This window comes from Scaptodrosophila lebanonensis, unplaced genomic scaffold (genome assembly GCF_003285725.1).
Source record: "Scaptodrosophila lebanonensis strain 11010-0011.00,11010-0021.00 unplaced genomic scaffold, SlebRS2 tig00000024-arrow-pilon, whole genome shotgun sequence".
NCBI classification, from domain to species: Eukaryota; Metazoa; Arthropoda; class Insecta; order Diptera; family Drosophilidae; genus Scaptodrosophila; species Scaptodrosophila lebanonensis.
In genome coordinates this window covers 6,633,499-6,647,048 of record NW_022060538.1, presented here as the reverse complement: position 1 = coordinate 6,647,048, position 13,550 = coordinate 6,633,499, and the positions used below count along the sequence as shown (strand labels likewise).

The window sequence follows — 13,550 nt, the reverse complement described above, 5'->3', positions numbered from 1 at the left end:
ACATACTCTTGCGATACGAAGCACACAGCACACATGAACTTAATGACAGACTGACTGACTTACTGACTGACTGAATGGGGCGATCTGAATGTGGGTGTTAGCGCTTGAATTGTGTTAATAGCATTCGCGCCCGACTGCCTGTCTTGTGTGGGCCTACAAATGGGAAAATGTGCAAATTAAGCAGCCGTGGATGCAAAACAAGTTAAGTTCGAGTGCTAATCAAAGCAAAGCCGCGTTGCTCGGATCGAGAACATTTTTGAGTCGCGCCATCGACTGGACTACTTCAAAGGTTGCCCATTTGAGCACACCTGATATGTCATATCAGGCTCAGTCGCAAGGATTAAATGTGAAATGGCAGGCCGGCTAGTTAGTCAGTCAGCTTGATAGTCAGTCTCTTAGACATCTGCCGCTTAGCTCGGTTGCCAAAGCGGACCAGCTAACAATGAGGGCTGCTCGAAAAATAAAGTTGGTTTAAATGTATGAAACTATTTTTTGTTAGTAAGAAGAGTTTATATATGTCGGTAATTTTTTTAAATCTATTACATACAAAATTTATTATTCTTAATTTTATTTAATTCTTTATTTCATTCAATTCTTAAATTTAAATGTTGCTGCTGTCAATATTTTCTCTTTATGAACAAATTGATGTTGTATACAAAATGTTTATTTAAATCTGCAAAGTAATCAATCAGCTTATGTTTAAGGACGAGGTAGTTATTATTTACTAAAAACAATATTACAAATATCTAATATCTATTATTATAGTATATACAAAAATAATACTAGTTGCTAGAGCCATTAGGGACACTTATAATTGTAACACATTGGACATATTTCTGGTTTGTAGGGTCTGTATTTGCAAACAAAATTGTCCTCTCATGATACTCAGTAGAAGATGCTGTGACAGTGTTGTGTGTCTAATGCGAAGGCTTACAAATGTGGCTGATAAATTGCTGATGGATGTCTGTTTCAGTTTTTGGGACATAAAGAATGGTGATGTAAAGGCTACAAGCTTATTGGCTGGGTACAAGAAAAAGATTCTTGGCAATAGAGATGCTATGGCTTTCAATAAAATAATTTTTATTGCAGCTGACAGTGAAATACTTGTATACTGTCAAAATCAAAAATATCAATTTCATATTTGAAGCATACTTGTAGATTGTTTTGTTTTTCTATGTTTTGAAGCATAGATAAAGGAAAATTTGATTTGATAAAGTTTTTAATTGGTGACTAAATGGAACTACTTTGTTGTTTCTAATGTATTAAATATGTAATATAAGTATATATAATTCATATCTAATTTAAATAATTGTATTCCAGCTTATAAATAATTGTCAATCTAATTATTGCCCCAATAACACATATTAAGCTGAACAAATTTGTTTTCACTTCCTACAACATTTTTGAAATACGAGTATGTACGTGTGATGCGGCTAACCCTTGTAAAGTAAAGCCTATTTGCAACTCCCTGCCTGAAAAGTTATTTATTTCGTCTTACAAATGATCTTCATATCACCCGTCTCAAGTGCAGATAGCCGGTGGATATGTTAGATGAAACTATTAATGTCGTTACTAACTTTATTGCACTCAACCTTACATCATTATGCAAAACCATATAATTTGTTTGGCATACTTTGTTCAATTTGGGTTTTTTATGTAAGATTAAAGAGTAGAGGCGTGGCTATGTAGGCTGCTTCTTTGGTGATAAACTTCATGTGGCACCATACATATTATGTATTTTTATTTACATGTGCTACATATGTGTAATTAGGCGAAGTACTTTACAACGGAATTGCCAATCCTGACTCGTTATTCTGTAAAGTTAAATTATTCGGTGTTATTCTTCTTGTTATATATCTGTTTATTCTTTCTCATATACACTTTATTTAAAAGTATTTCACATTTTAAGAAGCCGTATCAATCCAGTTGTTCTTTAAAAAGTTTCTCCATCTTCATATTTTTATGCAAATGTTTCACGAACTTTATGGAGTTGCCCTCGTAATAGTGTGTGTGTGTGTGTGAGTGTGTGTGTTGGCGGTTTGCAGTAACCACATAGCCACCTATCAGATTGCGAGATTGCCAGAGAGCCGACAGCGCCGGCGCGTATTAGCAGCCCAGTTAGTAGGAGGGGCGCAAGTTGGAACGGATTTGCCAAAGTCGCTGCATACATATGCAGCAGAAAGTTGTGTGCTGCTTTTCTTTCTTTCTTTTCGCCAGATATTATGCGGCGATATTAATTGACAAATGAGATTTTTCCTTCCTACTCGACAGCGGCAGGCGGCAGCTGACAACCGTCAGAGGCAACTGAGAGACTCGGGAACTTTCATTTTGACCACAAGCTTTGTCAGCTCAAAACAGGCCAAGGCAAACAAAATCCATATAGATGGATGGATAGCTGGCTGGCTGGCTGACTGGCTGGCTGCATACCGAACGGGCATGCTGCTTACTGCCGACTGCTAGTCGGCCACGTTGAATGTGTGGCCAAATGATGGCTAACGTTTCTTTCTAGCCAACAACATCACGCCGCACTCTGTGTTGTCAAGTTACCTAATGCCTTTTTGCGGTATGAACTGAACTGTACAGATTAGTGTATCTTCAAATGCTGCATGCTAATCGCGCTCCTCTCGCCGCCCACCTTCCCCAAGGCATTGTTGCAAATGTCGCTGAACTATGTATTAAATGCCAAATGCAAGCCAAATACGATAGCAGCTGTTATTAATGATGACTGATGGGGAGCGAATCTCTACAGTGCATTATTCAAAATCTAAATATGAATGGGATTGACAAGTTGACTTCAAATATTTCCATGCGGTCAATTAATCAGAAATCAATCTACTTAGTTGAATGAGAGTTAAGGTTTGAGTACGGAAGGTGTACTTAAAAGAGCAGAGAAACTTATTCATTTACTTCTTTATTTCTTTAAATTCTTCGTTAAATTTAATTTTTAATTAATTTAATTCTAATTTATAGTAATTCACTTCATTCTTTTAAAAGATTTTGTTGGACATTTGTTGGGGAAATTAAATGCAATAGAATGCAATTTTGAAACTAATATGAATAAAGCTTATAATAGTGATACATTTATTTCTTGAATTCATTTACTTCTTTAATTCGTAAAATTTTTCATTTAATTTAATTTGCAATGTAATTTAATTCTTCATTTAATTCACTTCTTTTTTTAAAAGATTTTTTACGTCCCGTAATAGTAGAATAGATTACTTGGATTCAGTTAAAGTTGATTTAGATATTTCCTGCGATTTGTTCTGCTAGAAAATTTAGTCCTTCTTGGCATTCCCAAAATCACTTAAACAATATTCACAAGCTCCTCTTCAGAAAGCATAAAAAACGTAGAGCACACTAAGCGTGGAATCTGTCAACCATACAACTACTACTTTATTTAATAATATAATAATAGTAATATCGAAGAAGCTTGGTTAAATTGTTCTTAATTTGTGGGGAATATATGAGATGCAAGGACAGAGTTGGGGTAAAACTTAATTTATTAATTAAGTTTCAATAAAGTAAAGTACGTGCTACTTATAATGTCATTGGGCTTCAGGAATTCATTATAATTTTATTGTAGGATTTATAATTTAATTCTTATAAGTTATTATTTTTTATCGGAGGCTATTATTATAGACTGAAATATATGTATTAAAAATGTCGTAAGATGAAGATAAATTTAGACACTTCTGTGAATGTGCTCTAAACTTTTTATATCATCTGAAGGGTAAACACATATACTTATAGCATACAAAAAGGGGAGTAGTAGAGTCCCAAAATATAAATTGTTGATCAGGATGACAAGACAAGACGATATAGCTATGTCTGTCTATTCAAGTGGAAGAATATGCTGCTATTTTTTCCGGGTTCCTATAGCTCTCATTGACTCATCGAGTAGCAAGCTCATACCGAATTACGATTCCATCTTAATCAAGCAAATTATCATCCAAACTTATAGAAAAACTAGAAAAAATCTGTAACTCATAAATTAAAAATTGGAAAGAATGGTGCTGAAATGTTTTGAAAACTAATGGAATTGCGTAAAAAGTGCTTATACTACGTACATCTACTCTGGTTACACACTGGCCATTGATCTGACAATTGTTATAGTGGCAATGGCCTAACGGGGTGTGGCATTAATACGAGTACACACACACACACACACACTTATAAAAACAAACAGCTATCAATCGTCGTCGACGTTGCTAAGCAAGAGCACCGCTCAAGTCGTTGGGTGGCGCTGTCAATCAACGCCAACCGCAGCAGCAACAACAACAACTGAAACAACCATGTGCAGCTACATACAATAAACATTTCGTTGGCGGTCTTGGCTTACGGTTTTGGTTTGCCTTGGTTTTTGAAAGTTGTGCCTGACAATTTGCGTTGGTGGCAGGCGACATGACGCTGACGACGATGATGACGATATCAAGAACCTATAAAGCACATATAAATATTAATAAGTGCTCTGCGTGTGGCTTGTAATATGTATTTTGAACTTTCTCACTCACTCACGCACTCCCTCTCATCCGCTTTCCTTTCTTTATTTGCAGTACGGCCTGCGTCAATTGGATCTCTCATTGCTGTCACAATTGTGGGCGCTAAATGATTCGATACAGGAATTTCGAACAATGATTGAGGAGCAGGAAATGGATGAGGACGATGATGATGTGGACGATGAAGACGATGTTGATGAGCAGGGCAATAGAAGACATCATTCGCCAACGCCCTCATCCTACGACTCTGTGTCCTCCGATGGCGGAGGCGCTGAGACGGCGGAGACGGCAGAGCCGGTCAAGCGTCTGGGCACCATACCAAAAGTAATAACGACACAACCAAAACTGTCCAACGAAACGATTCCAAAACAGCAACAGCCACCACCACCACCACAGCAGCAGCAGCAGCACCAACGCCAACCAGTTGCGGTCAAGCCACAGCAACAGCAGCCTCTGGTGTCGGAGGTCAAGCCCGTGCCACGCATGCGCAGCGCGCCACCGCCACCACCTTCGGCAATTGCTACCGGTGTTATAAGTACGGCACGCAAACCGACGGCACCGCCACGACCCACATGATGTTACCTAACGGACTTCCTAGCCGGAGTCAGGATGGTCATGTGCAAGGCGATTGTGGGCGATGTGCCGTCGTCGTCGTCATCGTCGCCAGCGGGCAGCATTTGATGAGCTCAGAAGCTCGGGCGGGAAGTTTGTGTTGGAGCGTATTGGTATTTCTGAACTGTTGGGGCGCAACTGCATCGTTGGCCACATGCACCATCCGTAGTTAGTCTAGCTATTAGAATATCTATCTATCTATCAATCAATCAATCAATCAATCAGTCTAAACTCTATAATAACGATCTTTTCAATAGCGATCGCGATCCGAGCCGCAGCTTCAGCTTCAGAGTTAAGAACAAGTTGTAGTCTTAAGTTTAGCAGTCCTTTGTGTGATCTTCAGTTTGTAAGTTTTGTAAATTGTTTTTTGGGCGAGCGTTTTTGTAAGCGCTGCCTAAGGGGTTCAGGCATAACGGGTCTTAGGTTAGACGCTTCAGTTTCAGGTACTGCGTCTACTGCTCTATATAAATTTATTGTATAAGCTGGTGTGCTCAGTAGTAGTTAGGCTGAGCATTCGCTCATTTTATTTTATTTTATTTGACATTATTTGTTTAACCCGTGTTTGCGTTATTTTAGCCACGTATTTATATGTTCTTTGATGGCAATACCTATATAATATCTGCATAAATACATACAATCGTACATTTTAACCACAACTGCTGCAGCAGTTCTTTCTCAAACTATAAACATACTATTGTCGCTAGAGCTAAGCCACCAGCTGCTATGACTTGCAATCAATCCTGTACATAGCATTTGCACTATAATTCTATACTAAGCTTGCTGCAACTTTAATATATACGAGAAACAAATAAACACACTTAAACGAAATTGACAAATCATGTGGTTTCAATGGGAAGTTATAAATTAAGTATTTTGCAAGGTAAGTACGTACCTACAGCTTCAAGTGTTGTCGATTTCAATGATAAGTTGAGAGAGTAAACTTAAAAAATTGAAAAAAGAGTCAATGAACTAGCCTAACAGCTGTGGGTATGTGGTATCTACAACTATTCAATTCTATTAGATAATAACATACTTATCATCTGATCAGATTTGATCTGAACTCGAAAAACCACACATTTATGTATTTTTATACAAGTCCTTTAAACTACGAGTGAAACAGTCATTCTATCGGTACAAAGCAATGACTTTTGCTTCATTATTGAATCGAATTAAGTTGTACCTGAAGTTTAGAGAAATTTTGAATAAACAAGCTTTCAGAAAATAGTTCAGGACCGTCATCGATAGCAGCTCGATATATCCAGACACACAACATTCACAACTTTTCTCAAGCGTTCAACCAATAGAGCTTATAGCTTTAAACAGTATAGAAATCGTTTTAACATTTGAAACTCTATTTCAATAAAACTTTTCTTTATAGTTATCTCTCCGACCACTTACGACTGTAAATCGGCGCATAGCTTGCCGCGCTGGCAATCAAATCTCTCTCTTGGCTTAAGATTCTCCTTTCACTCTTTTTGCTCCTAAAGTATTCAAATTATCTCTGAATTAAAATTACGTTTTCTTCTCTGTTTACTATTTTCCTTTTTAGTTTGTTAGATCTATTAAAGCCTTTGCCGTATCGGAGGCATTAATAGACATTTCTGTACATTTATTTTTAAGGCCATTATTATTATAGCGGAAAATTGCATTCATTGTTAGAATAACATTTTGAGTTATTTTTTCCTTTTTCTTGGTTTTTGTTGTTTTCTTATTACTTTCTTCAGCAGTCGATATTTTAAACTGTTTTCCTCATTTTATGGACTGATTTTCTTATTATTTTCGAATTAGGAAATTGGGAAACCGTGTTAATGTCTGCTTTGGGTATTACTTTATTCAGTTGCCGATTCTTACATCAATTCAACGCCGCTTGTGCTTAATTTAACGCAAGGAAATTCGTAAGCGAATATTTGATTCGTATCGAAGCTTGTGTAGAAGGTGGAGCAGATCTGGACGCCTGTCAGCCCAACAACCTTCACGTCGTGCACCTTGACGCACATGGCCAGGGGCGTGGGATCGAGCATGGGCATGCAGTAGGTGGGCGGATTTTTGGCGCTGATGCTGAACTGGGAAACTTGGTTGCCATCGAGGGTGATGGTGACATCAACAGAGACGCTCAATATCGATAGCTTGAAAGTCATGCAAACTACAAAATAGTGCAATAGTTCCTCAACCATTTAATTGGTTCACTTATTAGGTAATTCCATTAAATAATACGTACGCCTCCTGGTTATGTTCATGATATTAACCACCACGCTCTGGCAACAGGTGCAGGACATGGATAGAAGGGCGCAGGTGCATTGCTCCTTCTCAGCCGGAAAAGTAATAATGCCAAAATCGGTGCCATTAGAAGCTGCGTGTATCGTTGGCATGCTATTCAGGCAGAGTAGAGCCCCGAGAATAAAAACCAAATACTGCCAGGTAGACATTTCAAGTAAGGTTACTGGAGATACGAAGCTCCTGAGTTGTAGGTGGAAACCGCAAAACTGATGAATCGAGTGGCAGTGTAGGTACATTTTGTTAACGGAATTTGCACATTAGTTGTGTGATTAAATGCTAATGATTTCATTTAATTTTCTTTTTTGGCAATTTAATCTAATTTCTGTGGCGGTTCATTAATTTTAAGCCATCCGGGTGGGAGTGAAGAAAATAGTTTGACGCCATCTGTTGGTCAGTATTAAAAGTTGGCAACGAATCAAAAAGCTCGTTTTGTTGAGTTTATGCTGCACAGTTGTTTGGCTTTTGAACAATTTTAAAAATATTGCTGTTAAATTGTTATGATTATTCAGAATATTAAGATATAATTGCCTCAAAGAAGATATAGAAGATACATAATATAACACCTGTTGTGGTCTGAAATTAATAGCAGGTATTTATTTTTGAAAAAATTACCATATGTACTTATATGCAAGTTTTGAGCAGTTATAGGTAATTAGACAACGCTGTGGTGTGTGAAGTAAAAGCTTTTAGGAAGCTGAAATTAATTGCAAGGAACAATGATGACAGCCGTGTCGATCAATAGCAGGCAAGACGTTCCATTTTTCGAATGGAAATTTTGAATTAAGATTGCAAAAAGCCTGAATATCAAGTGTAAAGCCCTCGCAAAACAATAAAGCTGACTCTTGAGACCATTGTAAGCAATGTAAGCCATTATATTAAAACCGTTGCACTCCCCATCTTTTCAGCGATTAAGCTGCGATCCTAAAAGTATGCACAACAAAATATATGTAAACATTAATAAAATGTATTCCATTGCAACTTTTTGATGGAAGAATAAAACTAACAAAAAATGCCTATGAATGGAAAATAATATTTTTTCATGAATGGAAAATAGTATTTTTTTCATTCATCAATAGTCATTCACGTAAGAAAAAAAAAACAATGCTAATGTGTAATTGTTAAGAAATAATTTACTTGCCTAACTTGTTTTTTTGAAGATCTCTGCTAAAATGATTTCAATATGAAAAATTGTTTTATAGAATGATAAGAGATTTAAATAAATATTTAAATTGAATTACATATGTTTGAAAAAATTCCCTCAACTATGTCAATTCATACTTGTTGGTGCACAGGAGCGACCATAGTTTTTGCTAATTTATGAAAGCCAAAAAAAGTAAATGCGCTTGCTTAAATGACGTTCAGAGCATTTGGACCAGTTTTTCGCAAAAATCGTGCTATTAAGTGATGCGCGCCTTACTCCTATGGTTCAGTTTTGCTTGTAAACTTCAGTTGGCATCATCAACATGACGACTGCTGCAAAATTGGTAAGTTTCCTAAAGGCTTTGGTCAAGGCAACGAAGGATCTCTGGCAAATTGCAGCCAAATTAAGCTATGAGTATTTTTACTTACATAACTTGGAAATTATTTTATTGAAAATGTTGCTGCCAATATGTAATAATTAATTACAATTATGTACAGTTGCTCTTGACTACCGTAGTCGCTGCTTTAGCAGCCAGCACCTCGGCTGGCTTCTTGGACTCCATAGTCCCCACCCTTGTTTCGGAGTTCTATAACCAGGCACCGACCAAGGATGGCTACAGTTTTGAGTAAGAATTAAAGTTTTAAACAAATTTTATTAATATAATTTTGGTAGAATTACATTATTAAATTTGATATTTGCAGACAGAGCGAGCCAAATGGCAGCAAACGTGAGGAGAAAGGTCTGATTATGAATCCAGGTACCCCGGATGAACAGCTGGTCGTTATGGGCATGTAGTCCAGCTACGATGTGAAAACGGATATTGAGTCCATGACCGTATACACAGCCGATAAGGATGGTTACCGTTCTCGCTATGAAATAAAGAACCGTAAACTACCCGCTAGTGTCCTGAAATCCACTACTGGGTAAACATTCATGGAATGCACTTAAATCTAGTCAACATTTCAAAATAAAAGTCGTAGTTTAACAAATCGATGTGGTTTGAACGTATATTAGCATGTTTCAGATTATGTCATGCTTAGTGCGTTTGCTCCTAAGATCAAGTTGAGATGATCTATTATCACCAAATGGCAACAAAACTAGTCGTTCTGCTCATTACGTAAAAGTGTTTGGCCTTTCAAAACTGTTAGCGACTTCATATTTGATGAAAATTAAAACCAATTATTAAATGACCAAATTTGCTTAAAACGAGTTTCGACCCACTGTGGTAGCTCAAATATATTGATTGGCAATGTAATTTCTCTAGGCTTCCGCACGTTACTCTACTATTTATTTCAGCAGCCATCTGCATTAATTAATTGGCGCCATCCATCTCATTGAAATTTGAGCCTAAAAGTATGCTCAACAAAATAAAGAGAAACAAAAATAAAATGCATTGTAATGCATAATTTGTAGATGGAAGCGTGCAGATAAATTTAATTTCATTCATAAAAACATCTGCAAAATGCTTAATGGAAAGAAAAAAATGTCGATGAATCATGGGAAATTACTATTTTTCATTTAGAAGGCATGTTTAAGAAAGTATTTGGGATTTTCACAGTTCCCGTACCAGACCAAATAGTCATTAAAAAATTCCTCAAAGATTTCATGAACAGGGCCTTTTTTTTTTGATAAAACTTTAATTTTACTGTTATTATTTACAACAACTTAAATTAAACTTATAGAAATATACAAATACAGCTTAAACTAGGAGTTTAGTCTTATTTAATTATTTATTTCATTTAATTATTAATTATTTATTCTCATATTAAATAAATCTATTGGGAAGATCAGCAGGGTGTGATCTCTTCAGCCTCCTTCTTACTACTCTTCTTCCTTTTCGTCGCCGTTTCAGCAGGCGCCTTGCTAATACGTTCACATGGGTTCGCAGACGCTCCATGTATTGCGCAGCCTGCTTATTTAGCACGTCTCCAACTTTTTGCACCCCTAGATCCCTTTCTATAGTATGTGTGCCGTTTTCATGTACCAGGGGGCACCTGTTAATGAACAGGGACAGATTGCGAAGGTCATCTTCAATAGATACGCCCACACAACAAGTTTATTAAATTATGATTATATGTCCAAGAAACACACGCATCTGCTAAAAGTACAAAACTGCACAAATAAAATAAACCATGATTTCTAATAAATAATGGTGACAACAAATTAAGCAAACCAGTTGGGTAGCTTGACTTTTTTTTTTTTTTAAAATAGAAACAAACACTTTTGGCGAATAGCTGCGTATGTTAGGCGATATGCCTGAACTGTTTCGGGGCATTAAGAAATGATTTACTAGCCTTACTTGTTTCTCTAAGATCAAGGCCAACATGATTTCAATACGTAAAGACGTGTAGCAGCATTACATTTTGCGGGGAACTCCCTTGACCTATGCCACAGTTCAAGCAAGTTGGTGGACAGGAGCGATCATACGAGCATAAATAGTTTCTGTTATTTTGTGTAAGCTTCCTCCAAAAATAAAGTTTATGCGCATGCGCAAAACACACTTAAAGCACCTGGGACCGGTTTTAGTTAATAGTAGCAACTTAATAAAAGATTGAAGCGTTCCCACTGACGATCATGCTCATCAATAGTTGGAGAGCTTGGCGGTGTTGCCGTGTGATTCTTTGCAGATCTTTAGCTTCGCCAAAGTCTTGCTGCTAGATGCTGCGCACCTTATGTTTCAGTCTCGCTTGTGAACTTCAGCTGGCATCATCAACATGACGACTGCCGCAAAATTGGTAAGGCCTTGGTCAAGGCAAGGGTGGAGATCTGGCGTGTGGCTGCACATCAAATTAAAATAAAATGGCAAATTGTGAACAATTATGGAGACTGGCAGCTGCCGACTTGAATATTACGAGTATAGTAATTAAAATATCGACAGCTCTTTGGAATGCAGCTGCAGCTATACGAGTAGTTGCGGGTTGGATCAAAGCCATAGAAGTGTGTTTATTTACACAACTTGGAGCTAATTTTTTGATTACAACTGCTAGTCGCAATAATATATAATCAATTCGACAAAGTATAGTAAGTGTACACATTTAAATATTTACAGTTGCTTTTGACTACCGTAGTCGCTGCTTTGGCAGCCACCACCTCGGCTGGCTTCTTAGACTACATTTTCCCCACCCTGATGACGGAGTTCTATAACCAGGCACCCACCAAGGATGGCTATAGTTTTGAGTAAGCATCAGAGCTGGAAGCAAAGCTTTGGTAGAGGGTTATAATTAAATTTGATATTTGCAGACAGAGCGAGCCAAATGGCAGCAAACGTGAGGAGAAGGGTGTGATCATGAATCCGGGCACCCCGGACGAACAGCTGGTCGTTATGGGCATGTACTCGAGCTACGATGAGAAAACAGATACGGAGACCATGACCGTCTATACAGCCGATAAGGATGGTTACCGATCTCGCTATCAAATCAAGAACCGTAAACTGAGCCCCGGCTCCCTGAAATCCGCTGCTGGTTAAACAGTGAAGGAATGCATTTTCTGAATATCTGGTCAACATTTGAAAATAAAAGTGATAGTTAAAAAACACATTTTTAAAATTATGTTAATAGCTTGAAACTGGTTTCAATGTAGTACAAAATTCTATCGGCAAATACCAGCTGGAGACATGTTTAGTGGGTTTCCTCCTAAGATCAAGTTGAGATGTTTCATTACCGAGAAAACTAGTCGTTCTCGATATACGACTTTTTCATTGCGTAATAGTGTTTTGGCCTTTCAAAATTGTTAGTCGTTTCATATTCGATGAAATAAAAACAATTTTTATTTATTTTTATGACCGCCTTTTCAAATGTATCTAAAACCATATTTGTGCAAAACTTGTTTCAACGCAGTGTGGTAATTGAAATAAAGTTAATAGCAAAGCCATTTCTTTAATAACATGAATACGGATGGAGGCTCTGTGGTCAACAATTTGTACCTTCAGTATTTCGTCCATTCAATATCGTTAAATAGTTAGTGCGTTGTTCTTATAATTGTTTACGATTTATACAGTAGCATTAAATAAAACTTATATTTTGATGGTTGTTTTTTCTAACGCAACCAAAACAAAATCTGTTCAGGTTGGTAGCTCATACTAGTTTTGAGTAGCTCTTAAAAGACCGAGCGATAATAAATGGATACCTCGTCTTTAGCTCGTTTGTTCATTTGTGTTTTTAGCAAGTGGTTTATAGTTACTTTTTATTATTTATTTAGTCAGCAAACAAAGTGGCTGTCGACATTATAACTCCAATTTAAAAAAAAAATAGCAAATCATAAAAAAGAATCATTACAATAATATCCAATACCTTCGTCGAAACAGTGAGGCCTGCTTTTCCGCAATGGTCAGAGACGTTAGCAGACCTAACTTTTAATGTTATCTTTATTTAGGATTGACAAATATGTGCTGTCGTTATATAGGAAATGAAACTATACAAACTTTATAGTAACACCTTAAATCTAAGCAATTTGCGACTAATAGTTATGTCAGCAATTCACCGCCAAATTTGTTAGGAGACCTTTACAGATATTGAACATTAAAAGTCATAGCGTAAGGAAAAGTAAGAGGATAGATTAATCCTAATAAATAGCTAAATCTACATACCAGAGGAGGATAATTTGATAGCCAGTCTGCCAGAGTAGGTGAGAAAGTCATTATAATTCTTATACACAACAACAACATGTCACCGATTGTGGATTGCATAGTCAGTTGTGCTTCTAGACAAGATGTAAATTGAAACTAATTCTTAGTTGATAAAAAACGCAAAGGTTAAGACGACGTAAGAGAGAATGTACAGTAATCTAGCACAGACCATACAAACAATATGTTAGGTACCTTAATTGATTAAAAAATAAGAGTAGCTGAGATTTAAAGATTGAAGTTGAATTCGGAATCAAAAAGTACCTTTAACTAATGTCCTAAACATATAATAAGAGCAATTAACGCAATTAACATCATCACAAGCCTGATCACTGCCTCTAAACTTCCTTCAAAATCTAATCAATTTCAATATTTTTGAATCAGAGAGAATCCTACTTTACTT

General features: G+C 36.8%; 3 protein-coding genes and 1 pseudogene across 4 annotated transcripts in view; 3 read left to right on the top strand and 1 right to left on the bottom strand.

Moving 5' to 3' along the window:
• Positions 1-5,944, top strand: part of LOC115620913 (formin-J) — a 59,162-nt gene extending 53,218 nt beyond the window's left edge. For both annotated transcript variants that reach the window (XM_030514408.1, XM_030514409.1), the window contains exon 4: positions 4,554-5,944. In XM_030514408.1, the coding sequence (XP_030370268.1) occupies positions 4,554-5,072 (519 nt within the window). In that variant the 3' untranslated portion in view covers positions 5,073-5,944. The remainder of the gene's footprint in view (positions 1-4,553) is intronic.
• Positions 5,945-6,955: 1,011 nt separating this feature from the next.
• LOC115622027 lies at positions 6,956-7,477 on the bottom strand. Its single transcript, XM_030515885.1, has 2 exons — positions 7,327-7,477; positions 6,956-7,251 (listed from the first exon to the last, which is right to left on the bottom strand). The coding sequence occupies exons 1-2, from the start codon at positions 7,475-7,477 to the stop codon at positions 6,956-6,958; spliced, it is 447 nt and encodes a 148-aa protein (XP_030371745.1).
• Positions 7,478-8,848: 1,371 nt separating this feature from the next.
• On the top strand, positions 8,849-9,453 carry LOC115622026 (annotated as a pseudogene).
• Positions 9,454-11,240: 1,787 nt separating this feature from the next.
• On the top strand, positions 11,241-12,060 carry LOC115622025. Its single transcript, XM_030515884.1, has 3 exons — positions 11,241-11,261; positions 11,576-11,703; positions 11,767-12,060. The coding sequence occupies exons 1-3, from the start codon at positions 11,241-11,243 to the stop codon at positions 11,990-11,992; spliced, it is 375 nt and encodes a 124-aa protein (XP_030371744.1). The 3' UTR covers positions 11,993-12,060.
• Positions 12,061-13,550: the final 1,490 nt, after the last annotated feature.